The sequence below is a fragment of the Poecilia latipinna genome, unplaced genomic scaffold, assembly GCF_001443285.1.
Source record: "Poecilia latipinna isolate Pla-1442-1.1 unplaced genomic scaffold, P_latipinna-1.0 Scaffold1250, whole genome shotgun sequence".
Lineage (NCBI taxonomy): Eukaryota > Metazoa > Chordata > Actinopteri > Cyprinodontiformes > Poeciliidae > Poecilia > Poecilia latipinna.
The window spans coordinates 225,391-240,085 of NW_015113866.1; the positions used below are offsets into that span (position 1 = coordinate 225,391).

Here is a 14,695-nt window from a genome sequence, read left to right on the forward strand (position 1 = left end):
AAGCCATTTTGGAGCTAGAAGGGAAATGTATTGGATCAGTCTTCAATGCCGTGGTAGTGTCATCTCTGCTTTCATCTGCAGAATGTTTCAGTTATATTTACCAAAAGTTTTATCCAGACAGAATGGAGTAAATGTCAAGAGGACAAAACTTACCTTTTCAAGGATAATCATGATTCACAGTGTTGTGCTTATGAGCATTGTCCCTTTAGAGCGCAGATGACATGATACTCTGACTAAAAGGCTCCATTGTGTGACATTGCAGACTGTGTAGACATCACCTAGAGGGATCTTACAAACATTATTCTGACACATCCACACTGAAGAGATTAGTCATATTTAGCATTTTATTTATTCCTATTATAAGAGACATATAATGGTATTCTGTGAGACCAAATTTATAAGAAGTCAAGAGGCATAGCCTGGAAATCAAAGAGAAAAACATAATACTGAAATGAGATCCCGCCCAGAGATAATGTATTTACACAAAATCAAATACTGACAGAGCTTTTAGAGGTGAGACTTCCACTTTTCATTCAACCTATGACCAGCAGGTTTTTTTAAAAAAAACATAACAGTTCCACTTCAACAGTGTAGCTGCCACAATTCCTGTTATTATCCTATCATATGTTGTCTGAAAGGATGTCTAATGATATCCAGATGAGCCCTGTTTTTCTTTCATCTTGCAGAATAATTGGTACAAATATTAAACTCTGCCTCTCTGGTTAGATTTTCTATAGCAAACTTGACTCAGTCAGAAAACATTTATCTGAGGCGGTAAATGGCACGTTGATGGTTTTTACAGAACTGATCATGGTTTCAGTCAACCTTGAGTGTAGGGACTTTTCTGAAAAGTCTATCAGTGGCGGGTTTGGAAGGGTTGATATATCTGAGGCAGAGTCAAACTGCATCACTCTTTCTGTTGTAAACCCTCAAAACAAGAAAAACTTTTGGCAGCATGTATCCCAAACAATTCCCAGCAGTTTATACAAGGAACAATCTCAGCTTGTCGGATCACAGAGTGCTGCACTTCTGTGGGATTCTTCTCTGTATTTTTAAAGATGACACAAAAATCTAAACCTGAAGAAGCTGTGGAGCATTCTCTGTTTTCTTATTTTCATGAAAAAGAAAAAAAAAAACAGTAACAGGACATTGGAAAACCGCTGTTTCACAAATAAAAGCTAAATGCTTAACAGAATGAGAAAGTCTCAACTTTATGTTTAACCAAATGAGATACCTGTGGCTTCTTCTATTGTTGCCTTATTGTGGCTCAGAATTATTCATACCCCTGGCAGATTTAGATTCAGAATTATATGGATTCAACCAAGACGTTTTCTTTCACAAAGAAGATAATTAAACTTAACTGTTGAAACCAAAATATATTTCCAACATTCTCAAAGTTCAATAAAAAAATCCTTATTCGGATTACAGCAGGATTTCTGTGTTATTTTGGTAAATTATCTTTGTTGATGAACTCAAAGTCTTTGAAGTTGGAAAGACTCCTCGTCATCACCATAATTTTTAGGCCCCTCCACATATTTCCTAGGATTCTCACTGGGCAAATCCAAAATTCTTACTTTTAATCAGAATAAATATGTTTGGAAAATAAAACATTACATTAAACCTAGATATGCCACAGAAATTGATATTCATGGGCTTACATGTGGAACTTTGAACTTCACCTTTTTAAACTTAAGAAAATAACACACAAAAAAACAAATGCTTAAAGCAATGGCACTTACAGGAAAGATGACCCAATACAAAGACAGTCAAACATGAATGTCTTCAGTCTCAGGCTGTGCATTATCTTTGCCCAACACTCCTCCAAAACAAGCCTCCGGTCCAACAATTTAAGAGAGGAAAATCAGGAAAAAAATGAAGCCGTTTCATTCCAAAACACTGCATGAGTCTGCAAAAATATTGTCTTTTGTTTATACATCTTCAAATTAAAAATGGCACGTTTTCAAAATGAGTCTTGGGTAAAAAAAAAATAAAAAATAAAAATTACTCCAAATATGCAAAACATAAGACAGTTACTAAGAATTTATCGTTACCTTTAGGTTTTGTCCAATTAGGTGACAAGAATATATTCTGGATCTTTCATTCTGGAATGAAACTCTTCACATAAACAATAGTGGCAACGGTAGAAAATCAAACACCTACAATATACTGTAGCATAGTAGCCATTTGAGCCCCTTGCGTTAACCCTCCCGCAACCCCAGTTAACACACTATTATTAAATAAGGCACACATTTACACATACAGTTAAAATTTGGCTAGTAATTAATTCTTTATTTACAACCAATAGCCACAAAGTTAATACCTAGAATAACTGGAGTCCATTGTTGTTGCGCTGTGTCATGTTTGTCATGTTTTCTAGGTCCAAAAGTATACAGTCTTGTTTATATTCCTTTTTTAAGCACCAATCTTAAAGAAACATTCTTAGGAACGTTAACAGACCCAAGTTTGTCACTTTTGACATGACATCAGCTGAGAAAAGAAAATGAGGGGAAATAAGTCAAGGGAATCTGGTATGGAGATGCATTTTTGTTGTATGTGCATGGCTGAAGTATATGAGCCAGCTGTCGAATTTTGTTTCGGCAAGGTTTGGTGTCTCCCATTTATTTCTAGGCGACAAGGTTTGGTATGGCCAAACAGAGTGTACAAGTAAGGCAAAGACAAACATACTTTCAGGGGAATTTGTTGAATTTTCACCACAGGTTACAAATACTGCATATGTATATGTATACATATACAGTGTGGATATAAACACACATATACTGTATATACACACACATGCATAATATAAACACATTCGAGGGTGGTGTGGGAGGGGACTGGATACAAACACTACATCAAAAAGGTTAAGCAAAAGCATGAACTGAAGCATTGCAGGAGCCTCTGGCTTTTAAGTCTTCAGGATGAGTGATGAGTCAAGTTTTGTCCTTCATCAACTTGTCCAAAAGCTGAGTTGCATTGTAAATCCACATTGAGGACATTGGCAGCCTAATATAACAAGGTGGCATCACGTCACCAAGGTCGGCAGTTCTATAATTAGCAAGAAGCTGAACAATACCAATATGGTACAAAGATATTTGTTGGACAAAACAAAACAAAAAAAGCAGAAATAAGTTTGGTTGAGGCTTTTGTCCACAGTGAGACTTGCTACCACGTAATTTGTTGTATTGTCTGATCAGGGTCTGCAACCTCAAACCCAGAGCATTTCAACAAAGAGAAGTTCCTCACGGATGACAGAATGAGAGCAACTTCCTCTAGTCCAGGAGGCTCCTTTCTCAGTAGTTGTACTTGCCCTGTTCGTTAACTGGGGATGTGGCAGGTATGAACAGGGGTTTTGGAGGGACATCCGGTTTGAGAGAGGTTGACCGGCGGACGATTGCGCCTCGGTGCTGGATGTCGTGCTGTTCACCAGTATAGCTATGCTGGCGTGCGAGGTACCCATTTGGGATGAGGGGATAGTGAACCTCGCAAGCACTCCCTGTAGAGTTCATTCGTGCCAAAAGTGGTGGCGGCTGGTGAGGTCCGCCGCTTCGTTGGCTGAAGCTGTGCTGGCGGGGAATCATTCCTCCGCCGCCTACTGCACCTGCACTGGGCATTTTGGTAGCTGCAGAAATCAGTGAGTGCCGCTGGGAGGAGTGCCTCCGCTCCAAAGTGGACTGATGGTGTGAGGGGATGTCAGGAGGAACATCCATGCGACGGGTGAGACTGTCCCGGGGTAGGGTGGATGAGCTGTAGTAGGGCGCCGATTCTGTCTCAGGAATCTGAGGTTGAATTCGGTTGGCAAAGACGAGCTGTCCTCCACCTCCGCTGGCCATCAGGCCTGATGGGCTCATTAACTGAGAGGTCTTGCTGCCGTTTGGATCATGAATGTGTTTCAGCAGCTCATCCAGAGACGTAACCTCCATCACTTTCTGAGGGTAGCTGGGGTAAGGCTGAGCTAAAACACGTTCAACATTGTGGATTTTGCGCTCCTCAGGATGCAGGTGACCAACTACTGGATGTCCGTTGGATAGGCCATGGGAGTAAGGGAAAACCTGCTGGGGAAGCAGGGCCGAACTGGGCCTGGAGCTTATGTTATGAGACTTTGGTTCCTTTGCATTGTTGCAGTTCTGGTTCTTCTCCCACTGGTTCTTAAAGGCTTTCATGCTTTTAATGGGGAGTTCTGGGGTTGAGTCTGGTGTAGGTAAACCAGATAGCTCTGATGAAGGATGGAGGTGATGATGGTGAGGATGAACCAGATCCCCCATTGTCATTCCATGATGAACAAATCTCCTTCCTGGGTGATGCTCCTTACCATTGGTAAATAAGGAGTTGTAGATCTTTGGAGATGATACTTCCAACTTGTCTTCTTTACTCTGGCTGTCCAGGAGACCATTGAGCTTGGCCAGACTCCGGAGAGACAGAGCATGTGGGATTGGGGCTTCTGGATCCTTTGATAACTTTTTGGACTTGTGACTTGTGTGGTTACAGTAGCACGAGACGAGAAACCCAGAAACAAAAGCTCCAAGGACGAAGGCCACCAAAACACAAGCGATCAGAAGGGTGTAATGGACGCTGTGATTGGTTCGGTCCAGCTCTGGGGGTCGTCTCACACCTTTAAAATGAAAAACAGTTGAGAAAAAGACATTTTAGTTAGAGTATTTCAGATTGAGATAAAATACAATAAAAAAAATAAAATAAAACTCTGAAGATTTAGTATATCAACTGGGACAGACCGGTTGCATTTACAAGGGCTTCTTTATGTGGGAAACAGCATGGGACAGGTGTTTGAACTAAGCTTCTGGCCTCTTCTCCTTCAACTGTTAACAGATCAATACAACCTGCTTATCTAGGAACAGTGCTTCCCTTCAGACTGGCAGAGACTAAGAGCTCCTCAGCTGGAGAGAAATCAGCTCTGAGATGAGTTAGAGCTTTAAATATTGATGAAAGCACAGCAGCAGGAACCTAATGTCATTTTCACAGACTGATTTCCAATGCGAGGATCAGGACCGCGAGCACCTGGTTATGATGAACGAGCCAAAAATAACAGCTTCGTCCAATAGTTCAGAGTGTGGTGACTTTGCCAACATGGACTAAAATGAGGTTGTTATACTTTTCTTAAAGTCATCGGGGCATTTATGGAGCATTGCACTAAAATCTCAAGGCTACTGAGATGAAGTAAATCTACCATGGAAATGTGTTGGGCCGTTGTGACCCTCGCACTGTGTTTGCCTAATGGCGTGAAAGGCAGAGATGATTGAGAAGAGTGAAACCTGCCACCTCTCATAATCAGAGCTCATTTGCAAAAGGCTGCTGCCATCTGTGGTGTCAGGCCCTCCTTTCCACCCTTAATGACAGTTTCTGTGAAACTGATTAGTCTGCAGCAGGAGGCTGGCGGAGAAGCAGTGAGGTGGGGAGGGGGAGGAGGGATGCAGGTGTTGCAAACAAAAAAATTATACAGTTAATGAAAGCTTTGCAGAAGAAAACAGAAAACAATTAAGTCTAATGATACCTTATGAGATGCATAAAATGATGATGGTGGGGGTAGTTTGATAATTTGGTCTGCATTAGACTTTAATCTGTTTGTTTCAATAAGTAACACAAACTTCCCGGTAAATAAATGTCTCATTTATTTGGAAATCTTATTTGAACACACAAAACATAAGAACAATTGTAGAATTAATCATCTGATTGCATATCGGTTTTTGGCAAACTGGTTGGTTTAACATGCCAATGAAGAGCAAATTAGTCTTTATCCAAAGGATGTTCATTATGTGAATTATAATGAATGTGTTTGTTGGATATGTAACAAACAAATACAAAGTCATTTAAAATGTTAAGTTGTGACAACACTGAATTATAAATGACTTAAAAGGATGGAACATTTTGGACTAGTCAAAATTACCCTCACTGATAACTTGATATTAATGATGGAACTCGATAAAAAAATTAATTGAGTTAATTGTAGAGTCTGTATTAATCCTCCCAATTACTCACATTAATACATTGACAAAATAACATTTTCAATTGAAAAAAAAAAAAAAACTTTTTGCTGCTCAATTTTGAGGTCAACAACAATCTGTTACTTCAATGATTAAACCATCAAGTTGTTGCAAAGTGTTATTATACCTATGTTTCAAGAACCCCTGGTCATTCATGCAACTTCATTGAAAACATAATTTTTAAAAATGTGGAATTTGGATGGTGACATTAGCACTGGAGATGTATGTGCTGTTGCAACATGTTTTGCATTTAGATGGTATTTTAGGCTAGAATAACTGTGGTGATAGGCCAACTCCTCTTTGCACAACTTGCACACAATAGGTTTTTCCAACATCCTATCAGATCGATTTTTTGAAGCAAAAATTAACCCCAAGGGGGCCAAGAGAAGCTACTTTTTCATCCATCGCCAGATTTATGGGTGTACAAGAAATGGCTACAACCTTTGTAAAAGAAATGTGTTAAAACTTTTAATGAATTAAAAAAGAAATTAATCAAAAGTGTCCAAGTCCTAGCCTCGCATTATATATAAATGAGCATGAAAAACATGATCTAAGTTATATTGGATCAAGAGCTTTCCATGATATTAAAAACAAATACTTGTATATTTTCACTTAAATGTGTAATATTCTCCAAGCAAAAGGTTCAGAAAAAGGGTTGAGGGATTTTGTTTTGCCAATAAGATTTGTGATTTCACAAACAGTCCCTCTGGCAAACACCGCAGCGTCTAAACGCCGTCCTTCAGCCAACGAAGAGATTTTAAATTCTTTTTTGGAGGATTTTCAATCACGCTTTCAGTGAAACTTTTTGAGTTCTGTGAAATTCTTGCACTGTCTTTCTACCATTGATCTCTTTCGGGTTTTCTTACAATGATACACTGTGGATCATTGTAAACACCTTAACTTTTCTGCCTCTGCAGTAACCTGCTCGGGAGTATTAGAGGATTTAGAGATCATTACCCTTTTTCACAAATTTACTAAAGTTAACTTGACTGATTACATCATGTTCCCTTTTTTTCCCCCCATTCGTTTGCTAAATATTTGACATTTGCATGTAGAATATATGCCAGATTGTTTTTATATTAATCAATTCTTTCTTCTTAAAAAGAACTAGTCCAGTGCTCTAGTCCCACTGGCTGAAACACCATTCCAAGGCATAGCTGTTTAACATTTATGCTTTACAGTTTCAAAAGTGTTGCTCTAATAAAAAATTCAGACTTTTTTCTGGATACAGTTTTGAGCTCCTCTCTTCCTAATACATGTTTGATTTTTGCTATGAGGATAAAAGTCATGATTACTGCTGATGGCCAGCCGATGAAGGTCATATTTACCTAAATTTTTAAATCTTTACAGTAAAGAGACTAGGGTTGCTTTTTGTGTGGTCTTGATTCAGTTTGAGCTTTGCATTTCTATGGAAAAATATAAAATATGTACAGCTAAATTTGACGTTGATTTTGTTTTGTTTGCATTTCCTTTGCCCTACTTGCTGCTTCTTTATTGGAGTCAGATAAACACATTTTCTGAAAGTTGCCTATGTGTAAAATAGAAAACTACTTGAAATGGTCAGTTGTATGAACTGAATGAAGATCGAAACAAAATCTCATTTCACCACCAAAAGGTTGAAGACATATGCATATGCATGAACTTGTAAATATTTGTGGGATGTTTAAACTTTGTATGTCAATTCTTTTCATTTTACTACTCCAAATTGCGGTGAAATGCCCAAACATTTTCATGCATCTGTGATGCTGAACAGAGAATGTTTGACTCATTCGACTTGATAAAACTCCTTTAACTGCCCTCTCAAACGTACAAACAGATCAAATATAATCTCATTTTTTCTAACAAACGGCGTCTGACACCCTTGGAATAATCAATACGGCAAGACAAGAGGGCTTTAATTTGGCAGATGACGCGGTGTTAAGATGTGATGGAAATCTAGTCATCAGGTGCTTTCCAGCTAAGATGTTGCCATGCACTGCCACCTCTGAATGAATGATTTAAACAGAAAGTTTAATTAAAAGTTTTGAGTTTCTGGGTCATGTATTCCTATGACTGCCCCACATTAAGAAGTCATAAATCATAATTGTACTGAAAGGAGTAAAGTGCCATCAAGAGTGATGCTGATGATGAGCCTATTAATACATCAAATTTTAATCTTGCATGATTTTTGCCTTATTACAATAGCAACCAATCAGCTCTGAAGCCTCGCTGAGGTTCAAAGATCTTAGATCTAACTGATCAGGGTGCCGGCGGTGATGCTGACCGCGTGAGATGGTGAAAATCTGCTCTCATCTCAGTGTGCGCCTGGCTTTAGTCACCCTGACGTCTCCCTGGGCTCTGTGAGTCATCTGCTCCCACTGGACCTCAGCACCACCTCCCTAAACTGTAGCTACAGGCCCGTTGAGGTGTTCCTCCTGGTTGAAGGCTATGACTCAAGTGGCACAACAGGAGGGGGTGAAACACGCAGCAGAGGTAAACAAAACCCAAGCTTATGAACAGCCTGTCACAACATGTTTCATGAGCAGGCTGGATGACTCCATCAAGGGCTATGTGGGACATATGGTGCCACCAGTCACAGTGAAATTAATACCCTGAGAGTGAGGAAAGCAGCTAGCTGGCACAATGGAAGTAATAGCCATGTTTATCGACTAACATTGCATTCTCTGAGCTGCCACCTATGCTTTCACACCAGTACACATGCGGCTCTGGTCACATATTTTGGCACCGTTCTTTAAGATATATTCATCTTTCACTGCAGTTAAATTTTATATCCTGGAAAATATATATAAAAAAAATCCAACTTTTAAATTGAGTGTAGATGTAAAAAATAAACATCCCAAGAAATGGCTTTTTTTTAATTTTTTTTTTAAACAAACGTCAGGTTTGGTTATTACTACCTGTTGATATGGCCATACATTCCAATCAGACGTTTTCAGGACCTTTGAATCAGAAACTGGCCCACAGTATGACAGATCATTCCTTATGCTCAACAGGGGGTATGAATTGATTACCAATAAATTCATTATGTTTTCATATTCAAAACCCCTGCAGTGTTATTGAAAAGTTCAATCTCAGTCTCATCTTAATTACTGCTGTAAACCAACGATATCCCTGAGGGTCAATAACATTTTGAACTCAACTGAAGTGCTTACTGAACCGTAGTCTTTAGCAAACTCCCAACATCTATATTTGTTATGGTAGGGGAAAAAAAAACAAACAAAACAACAAAAAAAAAACTTTCATGCCTTCCCTAACATCAAGTGGTTGTTATGGAGATCTTGTCACCGGAAAAAAAAAAAAAAACACTCATCTCTCTTAATGGTGGCCTTTAGATGTTGTTTTAGGCACAGATCATATCCCTGACTCCAACATCTCTCCTCCTCCCGGTTTTCTAAGACCAGCGATTTAACGAGGAGCAACAAAAGCAAATGAGGTGGATTAGCAGTGCTTGCCAACAACTGATGGTGTTGGCAGGACCCGTTACTGTGAAATATATCTGTCGCCTGGATACTGAGCTGTTAGCATGTCATATGTGTATCATACAGCAACAGTCTTCAGTCAGAGGCCCCTTCAGATTCAATGCAAGACTGACTGCTAACAGAGATCCTTCCTGTCCAAAGCATCCCCATCCACAGCATATCCTTGAAGATACTGCATTACATGAGTTATGATGGCATTAATTTTTCCTTTAAAATAAATTAAGTATTTTTTATTGATTTTATTTAACCTTCCTCACCATCCTGCAAATTGAAGGTGGTGGAAGGAGGAGTATAGATCCTCACTGGCTTTGTGGCCAGTGACTTGAAGAAACAGGCTGATGCAATTATTTTATGAAAAAAGATTATTTCCTAAGATAGTATTTTTCCCCCATGAAATAAATGTACTTAAAGGTTAGTCCCATAAAAGTCACTGCCACTGTATATAATTTTCTAAATCTGTTTATTCCCTTAAATTATCACTTTCCCTAGAGGCCATATTCAATACCATTTCTTACACTAATTTCACAAGGTTCAATCAGTGTTTACACAGCTTGTGAGTCAGTTCCTACACTATCATTATGATATTTCAGTGTCAACTCAACATGATCTCTGCTCAGTGCAGTGAAGGTTTAAAATAGCAATATCCAAGTCTGCCAAAAGGTAAAATAGACAGATGGGCTGCGTGAGTTGAAGCAAAGCAGGGAAGGTTTGAGAGAAACAGCCAGAAGGAAGAGATGAAGGGATGAAATTCAACCTTGGTTTAAGAGCAACGCGGATGTGAGCGGACTCGCAGAGCCAAGAAACAGAGGAGCAGAAGCAGAAATAATGAAAAAAGAGTGAAGATGACAACCTGAGGAACAGAGAACAAAAGAGGGCAAGGAGGAGGTTTTAAAAGCAGAAGAGGTTAAGGGCTGAGGCAGCGTGAAAAGCAGAGAGACTTGATGAGGTGAATGACAGACAGTCACTCAGCTGGGGTTTGAACCCAGGTGCTCTGCAGCAACTGTGATCCACTATCAGGGAAAAAAAATACAAAAATTTCCATAGCGCCGTAGGACGACAAGCACTCTATGGCTGCATCCACACCAATAAAAATAGGCTGCGCGGTAGGCTATGTAAAGAGGAAGGGTTTCCACAGCGGTGGAACGTTGTGCCACGCTTCACTAATCGGTGTAGGTTTCTCTAAATGGAAATCTGCAGGTGATGAAATCTAAAAACAAAGAACAATGGAATTGCCAAAATGTGTGATAAAATAAATGACTGCTGTCTTTGCAAGCTCCCTAATTGACTTCATTAACAATACAGCAGCCAGAAGCTCTTTCATCTGTGACACCAATTACAGCTAATTAGAAAAGTTTGAAGTGTCATGCTTGCTTAATAGTGGGGACATTTTTTGTATTTTGAAGGACAATAAAGCTTCATGTCCATCAAACTGGAATTTAAAATATTGCTTAGTTCTGAATATTGAACACAGTAAAGATTCTCAGAAAAAAAAGACAACATTCTGGTTCACACACAACTCTTAGATTGTTCTTGTCTTGTCCCAGGGGTGTGTTTAAATGATGTGAAACCTGCAGAGCAATTTGTGTTCTATTTTTACAACTGAAGTGAGGATGTTCCAAAATAAGCTCTAATTAGATTCTGCTTCTGGAAGCTTACCAGAGAAGTGATTGTTCCATTAATGGGTACTCCATCCCAACGAGAAGCCGAAGAAACAATATAGCCCCAGGCTTTGCATATAAGTGTTTTTTTCCCCTCCGCCTGCTAATGCTGAAGATTTATTTGTCCCACACACGGAAAAAAACAATTTCATTGTTGAAGGAGACCCTGAGGTTGAAGATTCTAACAAATGAGCATGTTTCCTATTCTAAACCCCAGTTTGAAAAACAAAACAAAAAAAAAAAGTTTGCTAAACTTCCAGCAACATGGTAAAGGCAACAGTTTTAACCAACTTGAGTCTATGCAGAAACACCAGACAAAAGCTGTGTGGCAGTGTGAAAATACTCTCACTTACACAGAGTGTATAGGCTGCACATGTACAGGATTCTGGCTATTGACTTAGTAAATTCAATCATGTACACTTGTTATTAGGAATTTGCATAATATTCCACCTCAGTGATCAGCCACTTAGATGCAGTTCTAAAAAATAAGAACGCAAGTAAGGGTGATATGGTGAAATTGAACACATCCATTCTGATTGAAAAATTGTTGTAATCAACACCTCATTTAATTCTGGTGTGTGCTCATGCATACACAGTAAATATTTCATTACATATTTGATTAAATACTGGTAAATTAGCCACGCTAAAGTATCTGATGATCCAAACTATAGCAAATAAAGTGTTTCTGTATGTATGGCGTGCCTTGCTAAGGGATTCAGACCTCTTCAACTTCTTCACATTTAGTAACCCTACAGCCACAAACCTCAATGCATTTTACTGCTAATTTAAGTGCTAGACCAGTGCAAGTTGGTGCAAACTTGTAAAGTAGGAAAAGGGAAATTGGATTTTAAAGGTCTTACAAATACAAATCTGAGAAGTGTGGAACGTCTCTTATGCAGCCCTCTTTTCTCTAAAACCACCGACTACAATTCAGTGCAACAAATTGCCTTCAGAAGTCACCAAATTACTGAGTAATTTAATGTCATTACAAATGCAGCTGCTGTGTTGAAAGTTGCAGACGTTTGTTAGAGAACATTACAAACCGCATCATAAAGACCTGTTGTTGGTCTGTCTTTGGTTTTTCATCACCTACATCCATTCAGATAACTTGTATACTTTGGCAAATTTTTTGAAATGATGGTCTATTGTCATTACTGGCATAGTGGTGGCTGCATCATGCTGCGAAGCTCCTCTTTGATGGGGACTGGGAAGCTGTTGAATGGAGCTAAATAAAATGCACTGCTGGAAGAAAACCTGTTTGCAGTGGCAAACAGGGGTACAGGTTGGAGTCCCCTCCGCTTTTTTTTTGATGAGGAACCCATAAACGCAGAACTTTGACTCGGCAGGACATTTCATGTTTTTGATTGTTCATTCAATGTTGCATGACTCTGTGTTTTTGTGTTTAATGGTGTGAAGCATTTTGAAATGCCTTGCTGCTGAAACGTGCTATACAAATAAATTTTGATTGATTGATTGAAAACAATTTTGACTGGGATGAAGGTTCAACTACCTCTTACAATCTCTAAAAGATACATTAAAGTCTGCAATTATGTTAAAAAATAGACAATTTTTTTGCAAGGCATATCTTTGCTTTAAGTAGGACATCACTTTTAAAGATGCAGTGTCCTGTTGGGTTTGGTAATCTTTGTTAATCCCCCAAAATTAGAAAAATCTCAAACTTTTCAGGCTTTATTCATTCAACATTTGAAATATTGATTATTCAATTCAAGTTGACACCAAACTTCAATGTATTTTAGTTTTCAGTGTTTGAAAGGAAAAATAAAGCTATGAAAGCAGTCTGGACAGACTACACACTAAATTTCATTAAGCTGTCATTACTTCGATAAAACATCTCTTGGTTTTTTAAAACTGTGTGCACCATTACATTTTGGTAATGTACAGTTATTTATAAGGCAATAAACTAATAGAAGCACATGCAAAGTCCTTTAATATTATTATTACATGCAGCTGAAACTATAAATAAAAGGATAGATAGGCTGTTTATTTAGCCATTCAGTGGTTGGCCAAACAAACTGCTTCCAGTGCAACTTTCGCTGTCATTATTTGTATTTAAAGAGCAAAAAGTGGCACTGGAAAAACTGCGGCTGCACCAACCAACTTAAAGAGGCAGTTCATGCCAAAGCCACTCTCCTTAAACCTGAGCACCAAAAAATGCCACAGAAAAATGAGAAAAGCAATAAAAATAATCTAAATTTTGCCGTACAGTGCTTGCTTCAGAGTGAACTGCAGCTTTAAGCGATGGAGAAACTTGCAGAAAGCAGCTGCACAGTTTCAACCACCGGCTGTAAACTCAGTGAGGCAGATTATAAAAAAAAGATGAAGCAGAGGTTCAGTGACAGTCAATTCAACAAAGGAGGCAGGTACACTTAAAAGGGTTAGTCCAACTAAAAACAGAACGAAAGGAAGAAGCGGAAAACAGGCAGATGAAGTGGGAGTGACACTCCCCAGAGGTCAGTGAGACTGATTGAAGAGTAAGGGGGTCAGAGCGAAGGGTCGGGACTTCTGCAGAGGTGGATTTGATCACTGTGGGCCCTGCGGACTTCAGCGACACTCAGACCTGGGTTTAAATATCTGACATAAAAAGCTATTTTAGTGGCGATTATGGAAAATGAAGAGCTTGATATGTGCGATGCTTTTTAGGTTAGTTTTTACTGCATGTCTTGAGTTATGCTTTTGCAGATGCCATTTATAATAAAATGTAAACTGCTGAGGCTGAGCTGCACGGATGGAAAATGCTCCAGTGCTGCATGGCCTTTATTAATGGGCACCATAATACTGCGGACGATGATTTGGGTGGCTCACATTAGCAGAGATGTTTCAGGAGTAAGACGTACGTCTGCACATCAGGGCTGGCTTGTGATAAATCATGTATAGGAGACAGCCAGTGGGTCGGTGTGGATGGATAAGCTTGGTGAAATTGATTTGATCTCCATTTAACTACCATAATGAACATGTTCAGAATATGTAACATGAGCTTCTAAGATTTAAAACTCTGTTAAATATTTTAACATTCAATTTTACTCTGAGTACTTTGAGAGGTAGAAGCTTATTTTAAATGTAAATGTGGACTTATGGGGTTAGGGTGAGCATTTCTTTTAGCACTATATTAAAATAAATTCATTTTTATTTCTTCACAGATTTATTTGTGTTACAATAGTAGATACAAACTTTTAAAAATACATTTAAGTAACAGTTTCTTCAATCCATTATTTCTTTTTAAATCTGATCAGAAGTTTTAGGAACTTCTAATTAGTAATGTGTTAATATATTCGTCATCCTGGGGTATGAATATGATGTGACACAGGTCACCAAGTCTTGATAATAACCATTAAATAACATTTACATTTCAATCTGTTGCTTGTAATTTATGTCAGGAAACAACCTTTTCTGTCCTACCATCACAAATGTAAATGTATGATTTGTTAAATATTCCTGAAAGGTAAACATTTGGGTACTTGGCAACAAAACCCTCAGTTGGGGTTGGCAACAGAAAAAAAAAAAAAAAAAAAAAAAAAAACCCGTGTCGGTTTGTTGAAAATGG

At 38.6% G+C, this 14,695-nt stretch overlaps 1 protein-coding gene across 3 annotated transcripts in view; it reads right to left on the reverse strand.

Annotated features, from left to right (window-relative positions):
* Positions 1 to 329: 329 nt before the first annotated feature.
* Positions 330 to 14,695, reverse strand: part of sema6cb (semaphorin 6Cb) — a 111,459-nt gene continuing 97,093 nt past the window's right edge. For all 3 annotated transcript variants that reach the window (XM_015054419.1, XM_015054418.1, XM_015054417.1), the window contains one exon: positions 330 to 4,609. In XM_015054419.1, coding sequence (XP_014909905.1) covers positions 3,291 to 4,609 — 1,319 coding nt within the window. In that variant the 3' untranslated portion in view covers positions 330 to 3,290. The remainder of the gene's footprint in view (positions 4,610 to 14,695) is intronic.